Here is a 13,239-nt window from a genome sequence, read left to right on the forward strand (position 1 = left end):
ACACCCTTAGCATATTAATAGTAGTTACTTTAAATTCCAGGTCTAATAATTCCAAAATCTCTGCCATATCTGAGTCTTGTTCTAATGCTTGGTTTGTCTCTTCAGACTATATATATATTTTTTTTTTAATTAAGACTATATTTTTTACATTCTGGTATGCCTTTCAAATTTTGACTGAAAGCCAGACAGAATGTACTGGATAAAAGCAATAGAGGTACATAGGCCTATATTGTAATACTTTATGTTTATCTGACTAGGAGCTAGGGTGTGTTTACTGTTTGCTGTAGCTGTGGTGTCAGAGGCTAAAATTTCCTCTTTTATTTTTTTGTTTTAGTCTCCTCTTGTTGTCTTTGGGTGTCCCTAGAAACTCCCTAAGTACAGTCTGAAACTTGCAGGGTTTTTAAGTTATAATCTGATGTTACTATATAGAAGCCCTGTTGATGTGGTGGTAAAATGTAAGTGGAAGGGAAGCATTCTGTAGTCCTATGATTAGGTCCCAATCTTCTAGTGTGCCTCAGCTTGGTAATTCCTGTTCCCCAGGTTAGTTAGGCTCTGATAAAACCCAGTCAGTTATGTTCTGATACAATAATTTTCCTTCAGGGCAGTCCTTGTTAAGGAGAACAGAGAAATCTGGGTACATTTTAAAATGGCTACTTTTCCTCTCCCATTGCCATAAACACAAGGGAGCTTTTCTCCAATCTTCACAATGAGAACCTGGTAGGCCCCTTGAAGGTAAAATTCATGAAAGTGTGGTGGCCCACCTAAGACTGGACTCCCTTGAGGTTTTAAGCTTTTAAGCTAGTTCACACTGAGCCTATAGCAAACTGTCAATTACAGTTCTTACTGTAAAGTGTTCTTACTGATACTGGCTCCAGCTCCAAGCTTCTACTCCTCATAAGCTGTGATTCTCTGTATCCATCAGAACAGCAGTTTGCCTTGTGACTCAATTCTTTGATGGATCTAAGAGTTGATTTTAAGTTTGTTCAGCTATTTTCTTGTTTGGAATATGGGAGTGATGACTTTCAAGCTGTTGACATGTCAAACAAGAAATGGGAAATATATACACTTATTTTTAAGTTTTCAAAACACATCTAGAATAACATGAATCATTCTGAAGTTTCAGCTTATCTTAAAATACCTACAGATTGTGTGACCTTGTGCAATTTATTTAATACATCTCTTTATCTATAAAATAAAATAATAAAGACTACTTTGCTGGATTATTGTAAGACCTAAATGAGGTATGTAAAGCAAATACCACAGTGCAAGGCTCATATATATTCAATAAATGTTAGCTATTCGTTATTAATAATGTAAAAGTTATTATACTAAATATCTTCATCAGGACCCTAGTCCTTGAATAAAGACAAAGTATACAAAATGTTCCCTAACTTAGAAGATGAAGAATCAGAAGAAAAGTGTCACTTGCTCTATCATCAGTTTGTGCTTCAGTCAGGACCAGAATCTGGTTGGGACTGCTGCTGGCCTCCATGGCCCTGATACTGTTACAAGACCTCCTCTTCTTAATGTCAGATAGCAAATTCCGTGTTCACATTGATCAAAACTTGTCAAATCTCAATTTTACTCCTATCAAAGCCTTCTTGGCCTGGACAGCTGTCTGTCCCACTCTTTGTGGGTTTTGCCTACAAAATCATGATGGTTACAAATAGAGGGAATTGGAGTGATATAGAAATACACCCTGGGGGCGCCTGGGTGGCTCAGTTGTTAAGCGTCTGCCTTCAGCTCAGGGCGTGATCCTGGCGTTGTGGGATCGAGCCCCACATCAGGCTCCTCCGCTATGAGCCTGCTTCTTCCTCTCCCACTCCCCCTGCTTGTGTTCCCTCTCTCTCTGGCTGTCTCTGTCAAATAAATAAATAAAATCTTTAAAAAAAAAAAGAAAGAAAGAAATACAGCCTGTTACCACAGAAACAGAGTGGTAGTGCTCTGAATAGGTATGAAAAATGTTCTGAAGTACACAGAGAAAATAAATCAATATATCTAAGAGGATGTAGAACTCAACAGAATTTGCTGCTTTTGTTCTGGGTCAAGATGCCCATATCTAACATGGGATAGTTCTAGTTCCCTGGCATTTTCTCTCCTGAAGCTGGAAAACTACGTTGGTCTCAAGTGAAAAAAATGAGTATGGTGGATATAGAGCCAGGGCTTCGAGGTCTATGTTAAAACTCATAAGAATTATTTACTATCTCTGGCGAGCTATATTAGAACAAGAAAGAAAGATGATGTGCTCACTAGCATTTGTGAGAAATGTAATATAGTCTAGTGACAATCTTATCTATACCTTTTCATCCTCATTTTTTTCCCAAGGGATATGCCAAATATCCACTGAGTAGAAGCTCTCTGATAGCCCTTCTGTGACACAAGTTGAAGTAGAGAAAGGACTGGCTTTAAGCCCCTGTTGCTCTCAGTACTCTTTATCTCATGATCATTTTGGACAATAAAAATAAAAATTTTAATTAGCTCTTTATCTCACATGGTATACTAAAATCTATACCAAATTAAAGATTTAAACATAAAAATAAAATCATAAATAACTGGAAAAATATGAAGACTTACCTTTACAATGCTGATGTATCCATATTAAAAATGATAATGTAGAAATATAGTTACTGACATAGAAAAAAGTTATCAAACAACATTTTTATTTGATCCCGTTTTGCAAAAATACATATACATATGATTTAAAAAATCTCTAGATATGCATTAAAATGTTAATACTGGTTATTTGTGGGTAGTTTTAAAGCTGTTTTTTCAAACAAGATGCAACTATATGCTGCCCACAGGAGTCTCACTTCAGACCTCAAGATACATATAGACTGGAAGTGAATGGATGGGAAAAAATACCATGCAAATGGAAGCAAAAAAAAAAAAAGTCAGGGTAACAATGCTTATATCAGACAAAATACACTTTAAAATAGACTTTAAAACAAAGACTGTAGCAAGAGGCAAAGAAGGGCACTACATAAGGATAAAAGGATCAATCCAACAAGAGGATTGAAGAGGATATAACAATTGTAAATATCTATTCACCCAACATAGGAGCCTCTAAAATACATAAAGCAAATATTAACAGACATAAAGGGAGAAAATGACAGCAATACAATGATAGTAGGAGACTTTAACACATGCTTACATCATCCAGATAGGAAATCAACAAAGAAATAGTGGCTTTGAATTACACATTAGACCAGATGGACCTAACAGATATACACAGAATACTCCATCCAAAAACAGCAGAATATAAATTCTTCCCAAGTGCGTATGGAACTTTCTCTAGAATAAATCACATGTTATCCCACAAAACAGGTCTCAATAACATTAAGAGACTGAAATCACATCAAGCATCTTTTCCAAACACAATGGTATAAAACTAGAAATCAATTACAAGAAAAAAATGGGGGAAAAACCCACAAACACATGGAGGCCAAACAAATGGGTCAATGAAGAAATCAAAGAGGAAATAAAAAACACCTGGAGGAAAATGAAAATGAAAACATAACAGTCTAGAATCTTTGGGAGACAGCAAAAGGAGTTCTAAAAGAGAATTTTACAATACAGGCCTACCTCAAGAAACAAGAAAAATGTCAAATAAACAATCTAACCTTACACCTAAAGGAGCTAGAAAAAGAACAAACAAAGCCCAAAGCTAGTAGAAGAAAGGAAATATATATTAGAGCAGAAATAAATGAAATAAAGACTTAAAAACAGTAGAAAAGAGGTGTGAAGCCAAGAGCTGGTTCTTTGAAAAGATAAAATCGATATACCTTTAGCCAGACTCATCAAGAAAAAAGAGGACCAAATAAATAAAATAAAAAATGAAGGATACAAATAACAACTAACACTACCAAAATAGAAAGAAATATAAGACAATATTATGAAAAGTCGTATGCCAAAAATTTGGACAACCTAGAAGAAATGGATAAATTCCTAAAAATATATAATCTTCCAAAACCTAGTAAGAAAAAAATAGAAAATTTGAGCAGACCAAATACAAAGAAAGAAAACTACAAGCCAATATTTCTGATGACCACGGATGCAAAAATCCTCAAAAAAATATTAGTAAACCAAATTCAGCAGCACATTTAAAAAATCATTCTCCACATTCAAGTGGGATTTATTCCTGGGATACAAAGAGTGGTCCAATATCACAATATCACAATAATGTGATAAATCACATTAACAAGAGGAATACAAACCATATGATCATCAGTAGGTGTAGTAAAAGCATTTGACAAAATACAATATCCATTCATGATTAAAAACTCTCAACAAATTAGACTTAGAGGGAACATAACTTAAACATAATAATGGCCATATATTAAAAAACGCACAGCTAACATCATACTCAATGGTAAAAAACTGAAAGCTTTTTCTCTAAGATCAGGAAAAAGACAAGAATGTCCACTCCTACCAGTTTTATTCAAGATAGCACTGGAAGTACTGGCTGCAGCAATCAGAAAAGAAAAAGAAATAAAACGCATCCAAATCAGCAAGGAAAAAGTAAAACTTTCACTATTTGCAGATGAAATGATACTATATGGAGTCCTAAAGACTCCACCAAAAAACTGTTAGAACTTATAAGTGAATTCCATAAAGTTACAGGATACAAAATCAATACACAGAAATCTGTTGCATTTCTTTTTTAAAATTTTTTATTATGTTATGCTAGTCACTAATAATAAAATAGCACAAAGAGACATTAAGAAAACAATTACATTTACAATTACATCAAAAAGAATAAGCTACTAGGAATACATTTAACCAAGGAAGTGAAAGACCTACATTCTGAAAACTCTAAGACATTGGTGAAAGAAATTGAAGACAACACAAACAAATGGAAAGATATAGCATGCTCATGAATTGGAAGAATTAATAACATTAAAATGTCAATACTACCCAAACTACCTACAGATATAATGCAATCCCTATCGAAATACCAATAGCACTTTTCATAGAAATAGAACAAAAAAAAATCCTAAAACTTGTATGGAACCACAAAAGACCTCAAAGAGCCAAAGCAATCTTGAGAAAGAAGAAAACTGGAGGTATCACAATTCCAGATTTCAAGATATATTACAAAACTACAGTAATCAAAACAGTATGGCACTGGCACAAAAATAGATAACATAGATCAATGAAACAGGATAGAAAGCCCAGAAATAAACCTATGCTACATTTAAAAAAGCAAGAATATACAATGGAGGAAAGACAGTCTCTTCAGTAAATGATGTTGGAAAAACTAGACAGCTACATGCAAAAGAATGAAACTGGACCTCTTTCTTATACCACACACAAAAAATAAACTTGAAATGGATTAAAGACCTATATGTGAGGCTTTTTCTTTGTTTGTTCAGTTAGCCACTGTATAGTACATCATTAGTTTTTGATGTAGTGTTCAATGATTCGTTAGTTACATATAACACGCAGCGCACATCACAACATGTGCCCTCCTTAATACCCATCACCCTTAAATGTGAGGCTTGAAACCATAGAGCTCCTAAAGGAAAATATAAGCAGTACATTTTTGGATATCAGCCTTAGCAACATATTTATGGCTATGTCTCCTCAGGCAAGGGAAACAAAAGCAAAAGTAAACGACTGGGACTACATGAAAATAAAAAACTTTTGCATAGCAAATAAAAAACAAAATAAAAAGGCAAACTAGTGAAGATATTTGCAAATTATATATCTGATAAGGAATTAACATCCAAAATATTTAAGGAACTTATACAACTTGGAGTCCAAGAAGATGGCAGCAGAGTAGGAGGACCCTAGGCTCACCTCATCCTATGAACACAAGTAGATGACTATCAAATCATCCTAAATACCCCATAAATCAACCTGAAGACTGACAGAACAAACTCCACAACTAAAGGGAGAGAAGAGGCCACATTGAAGAAGGTAGGAAGTGCAAAGACATGGTGGAGGAGAGAAACAGACCATGGCTGCTGCAATGGGGAGGGAGCCACAGTTGCCAAGAATGGCAAGGGACAAAATAACATACAGGCGAATGCAAGGAGAAAGTGAATCCCCCTAGCAATTGGCTTGTAAAGTGAGCTGGGCCAAATTTTATGAGTTCTTGCAACCAGCGGGGCTTAAAGCCTGGAGTTCTAAAGGTGACTGGCTTGCTCAGGGAGACCCCAGAGGCATTGGAGCTGCTCTTAGAGAGAAGGCAGGGCAAACAGCCTGCAGACATACAGCGTGGAAACAGCAATCCGAAAAGCACCTAGGGCACACAGTGGGGAGGTTGTTTTCTCAGATCATGTCCCAGAGAGGTAGCATTAATGGAGATACCCCTCCACGAACAAAGGAACTGGAAGGCACCATTTCCCTCCCCACCCCTCAGCATAAACACAGACCCACCTGCAGGAACCAGGGCAGAATGGATACTCACTACCTAAGTTGCTTACACCAAGCCCCAACCCTCGTGCTCCAGTGGAACACACTTCCTAGTCACACTTGCCTCAGTCCCAGCATGGAGGGCTCCCTCCCGCAGAAGACCAGCCCAAACCCCTGCCCACACCATGTCTCCTGACCCAGGAGTTTTGCAGAACCTCAGTTCCAGCAGCAGTAGTGACAGGTCTCATTTCACAAGTAGACCAAGCATACCTAGTTAAAACCCACCACATTCAGGCCAGGGACCAAACATTGCCCACACTAGGCAAGGACATCCTCTGCACATGGCTGCCCTGAAGTGTAAAGCAACCAAGACACAACTGCCGAGCACCATGCAGCATACATTGGAGATTCTCCCTGCAGTGCCAGGTCCTGGGGAGCAGGAGACACTACACTGCAGGGTACAAGTCCTCTTCTTAATAAGGCCATTACTGTCAACAAAAGGAAAAATAGCTGACTTTCCTAGCACAGAGAAGCAGGCACGGAGGCTTAGACAAAATGAGAAGAGTTAGGAATGTGTCCCAAATGAAAGAACAGGACAAGGACAAGTCCCCAGATCTAAGTGAAACAAATATAAGTAATATGCCTGATAGAGAATTTAAAGCAGTGAACATAAGGATACTCTCTGGACTTGAGAAAAGAGTGAAAGACATGAGTTAGACTCTTAACACAGAGATAAGGGATAACATAGCAGACATAAAGGGCTCAATAAACAAAATGAGAAACACACTTGATGGAATGAACAGCAGGCTGGAAGAAGCAGAGGAACAAATTAATGACCTAAAAGAGATAATGGAAAGTAATCAAGCTGAAAAAAAGAGAGAAAAATAATTATGAGTAACAAGAATAGATTTAGGGAATTCAGTGACTCCACTAAATGTAATAACATTTGCATCATAGGAGTCCCAGAAGAAAAAGAGAGAGGGGGGGGGGGCAGAAAATATATGTGAAGAGATAATAGCTGAAAACTTCCCTAATCTGGGGAAGTGAACAGATATCCAGATCCAGGAGGCACAGAGAACCCCAACAAAATCAACAAAAGCAGATCCACCCAAGACATATTAAAATTAAAATGGCAAAATATGGTGACAAAGAAAAACAATTTAAAACTACAAGACAAGTGTCTTCAACAAATGGTGTTGGGAAAGAGGAGAGAAACCTGTACTCTGTTGGTGGGAATGTAAATTGATGTAGCCACTATGGAAAACAGTAAAGAGTTTCCTCAGAAAATTAAAAATAGAAATAACATATAATCCAGCAATTCTACTACTGGGTATTTACCCAAAGTAAGTGAAAACACAAATTCAAAAACTCCTATGTTTATTGCAGCATTGTTTATAGTAGCCAAGATATGGAAGCAGCCCAGGTGTCCATCAATAGATGATATGGGTAAAGAAGATGTGTGTGTGTGTGTGTGTGTGTGTGTGTGTGTGTGTGTATAATGGAATATTACTCAGCCAGAAAAAAAAGAGATCCTGCAATTTGTGACAACATTGATGGATCTAGAAGGTATAAATGCTAAGTGATACAAGTCAGACAAAGAAAGATAAATACCATATGATTTAACTTACATATGGAATCCAAAAAGTAAAACAAATGAATAAACAAACAAAAAGCAGAATCAAAGCTATAAATACAGAAAACAAGGTGAGAGTTGACAAAGGTGAGAGGGATAGAGAGATGAGCAGTGCGGGTGAAGGGAGTGGGAGATACAGGCTTCCTTTATGGAATGAATAAGTTATGGGGGTAAAAGATACAGCATAGGGAATATAGTCAATAATATTGTAATAACAGTGTATGGGGACAGATGGTAGCTACACTTGTGGTGAGCATAACATAACATAATATAGAATTGTTGAATCACTATGTTATACACCTGAAACTAATGTAACATTGTGTGTCAACTACACTTCAATTAAAAATAAGAATCACTGAAAAAAAAAAGAATGAAATAAAAATAGTTTTGTTTAAAAAATAAATTTTTCCTTCTTGCTTCCCCTTTTTATGTATGTATGTATGCATGCATTTATATATGTACAATGGGCTGGTTCCTGATATAAACACAACAGAAGTTTAAAAAAATTTTTTTTTACTTCCCTTTCCCTCTTTTCAGTTGTTGATTTAAGTCAAACTTTTTCCTGGAAGGTTGGGTTTGTTTGTTTGTTTGTTTTCTCTCAAATAGTCAATATAATTCCATGTCTCCCCTCTTTAATATTTTTGTATCCAACTGCAAGTTCTTTTAGGATAGAGTTGTGTTTCATTATTTATCTTGCTACCTTCCATAGGCATGCTTGGTGAAGACTGGTTGCTTGTGAAGGTCTGATTTCCTCAAAACCTGCTTTGAAGTGTGATGTTACAGTCCTAACCCTTTATGCAGCTGAAATGGTCAGAAACTTGTCCAGGGCTAGCACAACTTGTCTATGAGTGCAGTGTTGCTGCACTGGCTACCACCCCACTGCTCTGCCAGGCAGAGGTGGCTGACTTGCTGGCTGGTAGCTGGCTGATGGGGCCAGGCCTTTCCATGTAAACCCTTCTTCAAATAGCTTTTTTTGGTCAAAGAGGTGGCCCTTCTCATGTAGTATTTGTGCAGCTGTGCTTCCTTGCCAGAACCTCCATGCACATTATCGAGAACTCTCAATGCCATTAAAAACATAAAGGATAAGCAGCAAAGAAAGAAGAAGAAAGACTGAAGGGAAGAAAAAGGAAAAACGAGGATAAAAGAATGGGGACTTAGGACCTTAAGTGTGGCAGGTTGCTGAACCCAACCTAAAACATCCCATGCACATAATAATACCTACTGTGACACATGAAATTTAGCAGGGAAATTACAAAAATAAAATTATTTTGCAAAGGAAGTCTACACAGACATTGGTTTTCAAGGGACCTATGCAAGCTCTGATGGCCAAACTGGCAGCCCTCCAGGTGAGAGACTTTGTTGACTTCAGATTGAGCCTGCCTCTCATTGAGCCTACTTTTATAGGTAAAGATCATTCTAGGCTTGTTGAAAGGATAAAATGAGATGATAAATGGAAATAAGTAGGTTTTATAGGTTATAAAACAATATGCAAATGCTTGGTGTTCTTTTTGTAAGCTCCTGAGGACACTGAAAATGGTTTAATGTCCATTACTGTCTTCATGGCAGTTTGGAACAGATTTTAAACACCTGTATCTAAAGAAAATCAAATCCACCTACAGAATGAAGAGAATTGGGTCCCCAGGAGGGGAAAACATGTGTGGGAGATACCTAAATTGTGTGTGTATGGGGAGTGGTTGTCACCTATCCATGTAACAAAAGCCTTGATTAGAGTGTCCTCGATTGATTAGAATTGTTTTCTTTAGAAGTAATTTCCAAGAAAATGCTTGTGATTTCATTGTCAGTGAAACTGTTGACACCTCTTTTAAAGTGTCTGTTAACTTATAGTCAATTACAATGGGAGTGCATGTGGTATCCATATGAATGTATTATGGTCGCACTGTTTTAATAACTAACAATTTAAATCACAATAAGTGACTAAAAAAGTCGACTGCTGCTGCTTCTGCTCCTCCCATGAAAATGACCCTCTTTTCCATTCAGTTTCAATGCAGGAAACTTCATATCAGTTCTTCACCTGAATGCATGACTCTTCAATCTCAGGACTCACAGAATTAATGGAATGCCGTCCTAAGGTTGTTGAGTCCTGCGTTTATGGGCATTTCATCTCTACGAAGAAGTACCCATTCCTTCACTGCAAAGACTGAGACTGAAAGAGTTTTCTAAGGAAGAATCTTTCTTGTAACGTTTTTGTTACAACAGTCAAAGAACAGAAACAGACTGGAGAGGTCTGATAGTTGGGAGATACCTTGCCAATGACCTGACCCTTGGTTGTGTTTCCCTCAAAATCTGCAGTGTCTTGGGAGTTTCTCCTATGACTGTCTTGGAGAATACATATTTTCTGTTAATTTCCAGTGACTTAATTTTCCATTTTCTTTTTTAACAGGTCCAGTTAAAAACAAGAAAAAGGGTAAGTCAAGCTCCTGATTTTATAAAACTGCTCTCATGTCTTTTCTAAAATTGGAAGGAAAAAAACCAACAGAGTAGGACTTTTATATATTCATTCAATGCTGGTTGTCCATTGTTTTATTCAATCACCTGTGACCTCCTTGAGCATGGTAGCTTCTATGAAACAAGAAACAGAGATTGTTTTTCAGTGATGACCCATGAAATTGCTTCTCTAGCAGCATATGAAAGTTTTTATTTTTCTTTCTTGCTCCCTCTTCTGTACAATTAAATTTACATCTCTTTCCTTCATTCTTCCTTACTCTTTCCCCTGTCCTTCTCCTTTTTCCTTTCTTTACCCTCTTTTATCAAATCAGTGATCACGTATAAATTAAGTCCTAAGACAGCTTGTGGGGACTAGGTAGGTATACTATCCTGAGAGATGTCAGTACCCTATTCTTGGCCTTAAAGCTATCCCCATCCTATGCCTTAGATAGTCAGGGAAGGTATTTCTTACTTTGGGGTTTCAATGTTATTTTCTCCATGATGGAAACTGAAAGCTGAAGGAATGCCCTGATCTTTTGGTCTTTTCAAAGAAGCTTCTGGTTGAGCAGATCCATTGTGCCATTGTTGGGTCAGTATGTTTCGGATATACTTGCAACAGCACTGGACCAAGAGTTTGTACAAGCACTTGCATACTTGCAGAGGAGAGCCCAAAAACAGAACAAGTTCCAAAAGACAGAATTAGGCAATATGGTCCACTCCTTAGGACTAAAAAGAGAAACCAACTACAAAACCAGTTTTAAGTAACTATTTGTTCTTGTGTTCTGACTTGGAAAGAAAACAAAGTGAAATTAATGATTTTTCATTAAAATGCTTTAAGTAGAGGCACCTGGGTGGCTCAGTTTGTTAAGTGTCTGCCTCTGGCTCAGGTCATGATCCTGGGGTCCTGGGATCAAGCCCTGCAACTAGCTCCCCACTGAGCAGGGAGTCTGCTTCTCCCTCTTCCTCTGCCCCTCCCCCAAGATCCTGCTCTCTCTCTCTCTCTCTCTCTCTCTCAAATAAATAAATAAAATCCTTTAAAAAATTAAAAAAATAAAATGCTTTAAGTAAAATGATTCTGTTAGATTTCTAGAACTTTATACAGTAGATTATCGATTCCAGATTAGACCAAAAAGACTGGCTTCAGCGGCTGCCCACCACTTCTCCGAGCACTAGGGTACTTTGGTGGCTTGTGGTACCATGGCCCACATGGAAAACCTACGTCCCTGTTGTAAAGATGCTGAGGAATGGCCTGACCTCCTAAGGACCTGATCTGAGCAAAGTTGGAAAATAGCCAGAGAGCTGGGGTCAATGAGGAAAACTTTCTCCATTTGGCCTGGACATTCACCAAGATATTATGTATTTAAGAAAGTAAATTTGATTTTTAAACATGCAGTTTTTTCGCCACAGGGTTACAGATTAGATAAAAAGACATGACCCATCCATTTGCTGTCTACAAGAGACTCATTTTAAACCTAAAGATACATCCAGACTGAAAGTGAAGGGATGGAGAACCATTTTTCATGCCAATGGACCTCAAAAGAAAGCTGGGGTAGTAATATCACAGATTAGGTTTTAAACTAAAGACTGTAGTTAGAGATACAGAAGGACACTATATTATTCTTAAAGGATGTATCCAACAAGCAGGTATGACAATTATAAATATCTACACCCCCAACAGGGGAGTAGCTAGATACACAAGCCAACTCTTAACCAGAATAAAGAGACATATAGATAAAAATATGTTAATAGTAGGGGACCTCAACACTCCACTATCAGAAATAGACAGATCATGTAAGCAGAAGACCAACAAAGAAACAAGAGCTTTGAATGACACATTGGAACAGATGGACTTCATAGATATATACAGAACATCCCACCCTAAAACAACAGAATACTCATTCTTCTCAAATGCACACAGAACTTTCTCCAGAATAGACCATATACTGGGTCACAAAACAGGTCTCAACTGATACCAAAAGACTGAGATTATTCCCTGCATATTCTTAGACCACAATGCTTTGACTGGAACTCAATCACAAGGAAAAATTTGGAAGAAACTCAAACACTTGGAAACTAAGAACCATCCTGCTCAAGAATGATTGGGTAAACCAGGAAATTAAAAATCAGTTTAAACAATTTTTGGAGCCCAATGAAAATGAAAACACATCGGTCCAAAACCTATAGGACACTGCAAAGGCAGTCCTAAGGGGAAAATACATAGCCTTCCAAGCCTTACTCAAGAGAATAGAAAAATCTAAAATGCAGTTTTTATATTTTCACCTCAAGAAGCTGGAGCTGGAACAGAAGAACAGGCCTAACCCACACACGAGAAGGCAGGTGATCAAGATTAGAGCAGAGATCAATGAATTAGAAACCAGAAATACAATAGAGCAGATCAACAGAACTAGAAGCTGGTTCTTTGAAAGAATCAATAAGATTGATAAGCCACTGGCCAGACTTATTCAAAAGAATAGAAAAAGGACCCAAAGTAATAAAATTATGAATGAAAGGGGAGAGATCACGACTAACACCAAGGAAATAGAAACAATCATTAGAAACTATTATCAACAACTATATGCCAATAAATTAAACAACCTGAAAGAAATGGATGCCTTCCTGGAAACTTACAAACTACAAGACTGAAACAGGAAGAAATTGATTATCTAAACAGACCAATTAATCATGAAGAGATTGAAGCAGTGATCAAAAACCTTCCCCAAAACAAGAGTCCAGGGCCTGACGGATTCCCTGGGGAATTCTACCAAACATTCAAAGAAGAAATAATACCTATTCTCCTGAAGCTG

At 37.3% G+C, this 13,239-nt stretch overlaps 1 protein-coding gene across 5 annotated transcripts in view; it reads left to right on the forward strand.

Moving 5' to 3' along the window:
- EDA (ectodysplasin A) overlaps window positions 1-13,239 on the forward strand; it is a 428,098-nt gene that overhangs the window by 395,211 nt on the left and 19,648 nt on the right. For all 5 annotated transcript variants that reach the window (XM_048213337.2, XM_057312252.1, XM_048213338.2 and 2 more), the window contains exon 3: window positions 10,392-10,415. In XM_048213337.2, coding sequence (XP_048069294.1) covers window positions 10,392-10,415 — 24 coding nt within the window. The remainder of the gene's footprint in view (window positions 1-10,391; window positions 10,416-13,239) is intronic.

This window comes from Ursus arctos, chromosome X (assembly GCF_023065955.2).
Source record: "Ursus arctos isolate Adak ecotype North America chromosome X, UrsArc2.0, whole genome shotgun sequence".
Lineage (NCBI taxonomy): Eukaryota > Metazoa > Chordata > Mammalia > Carnivora > Ursidae > Ursus > Ursus arctos.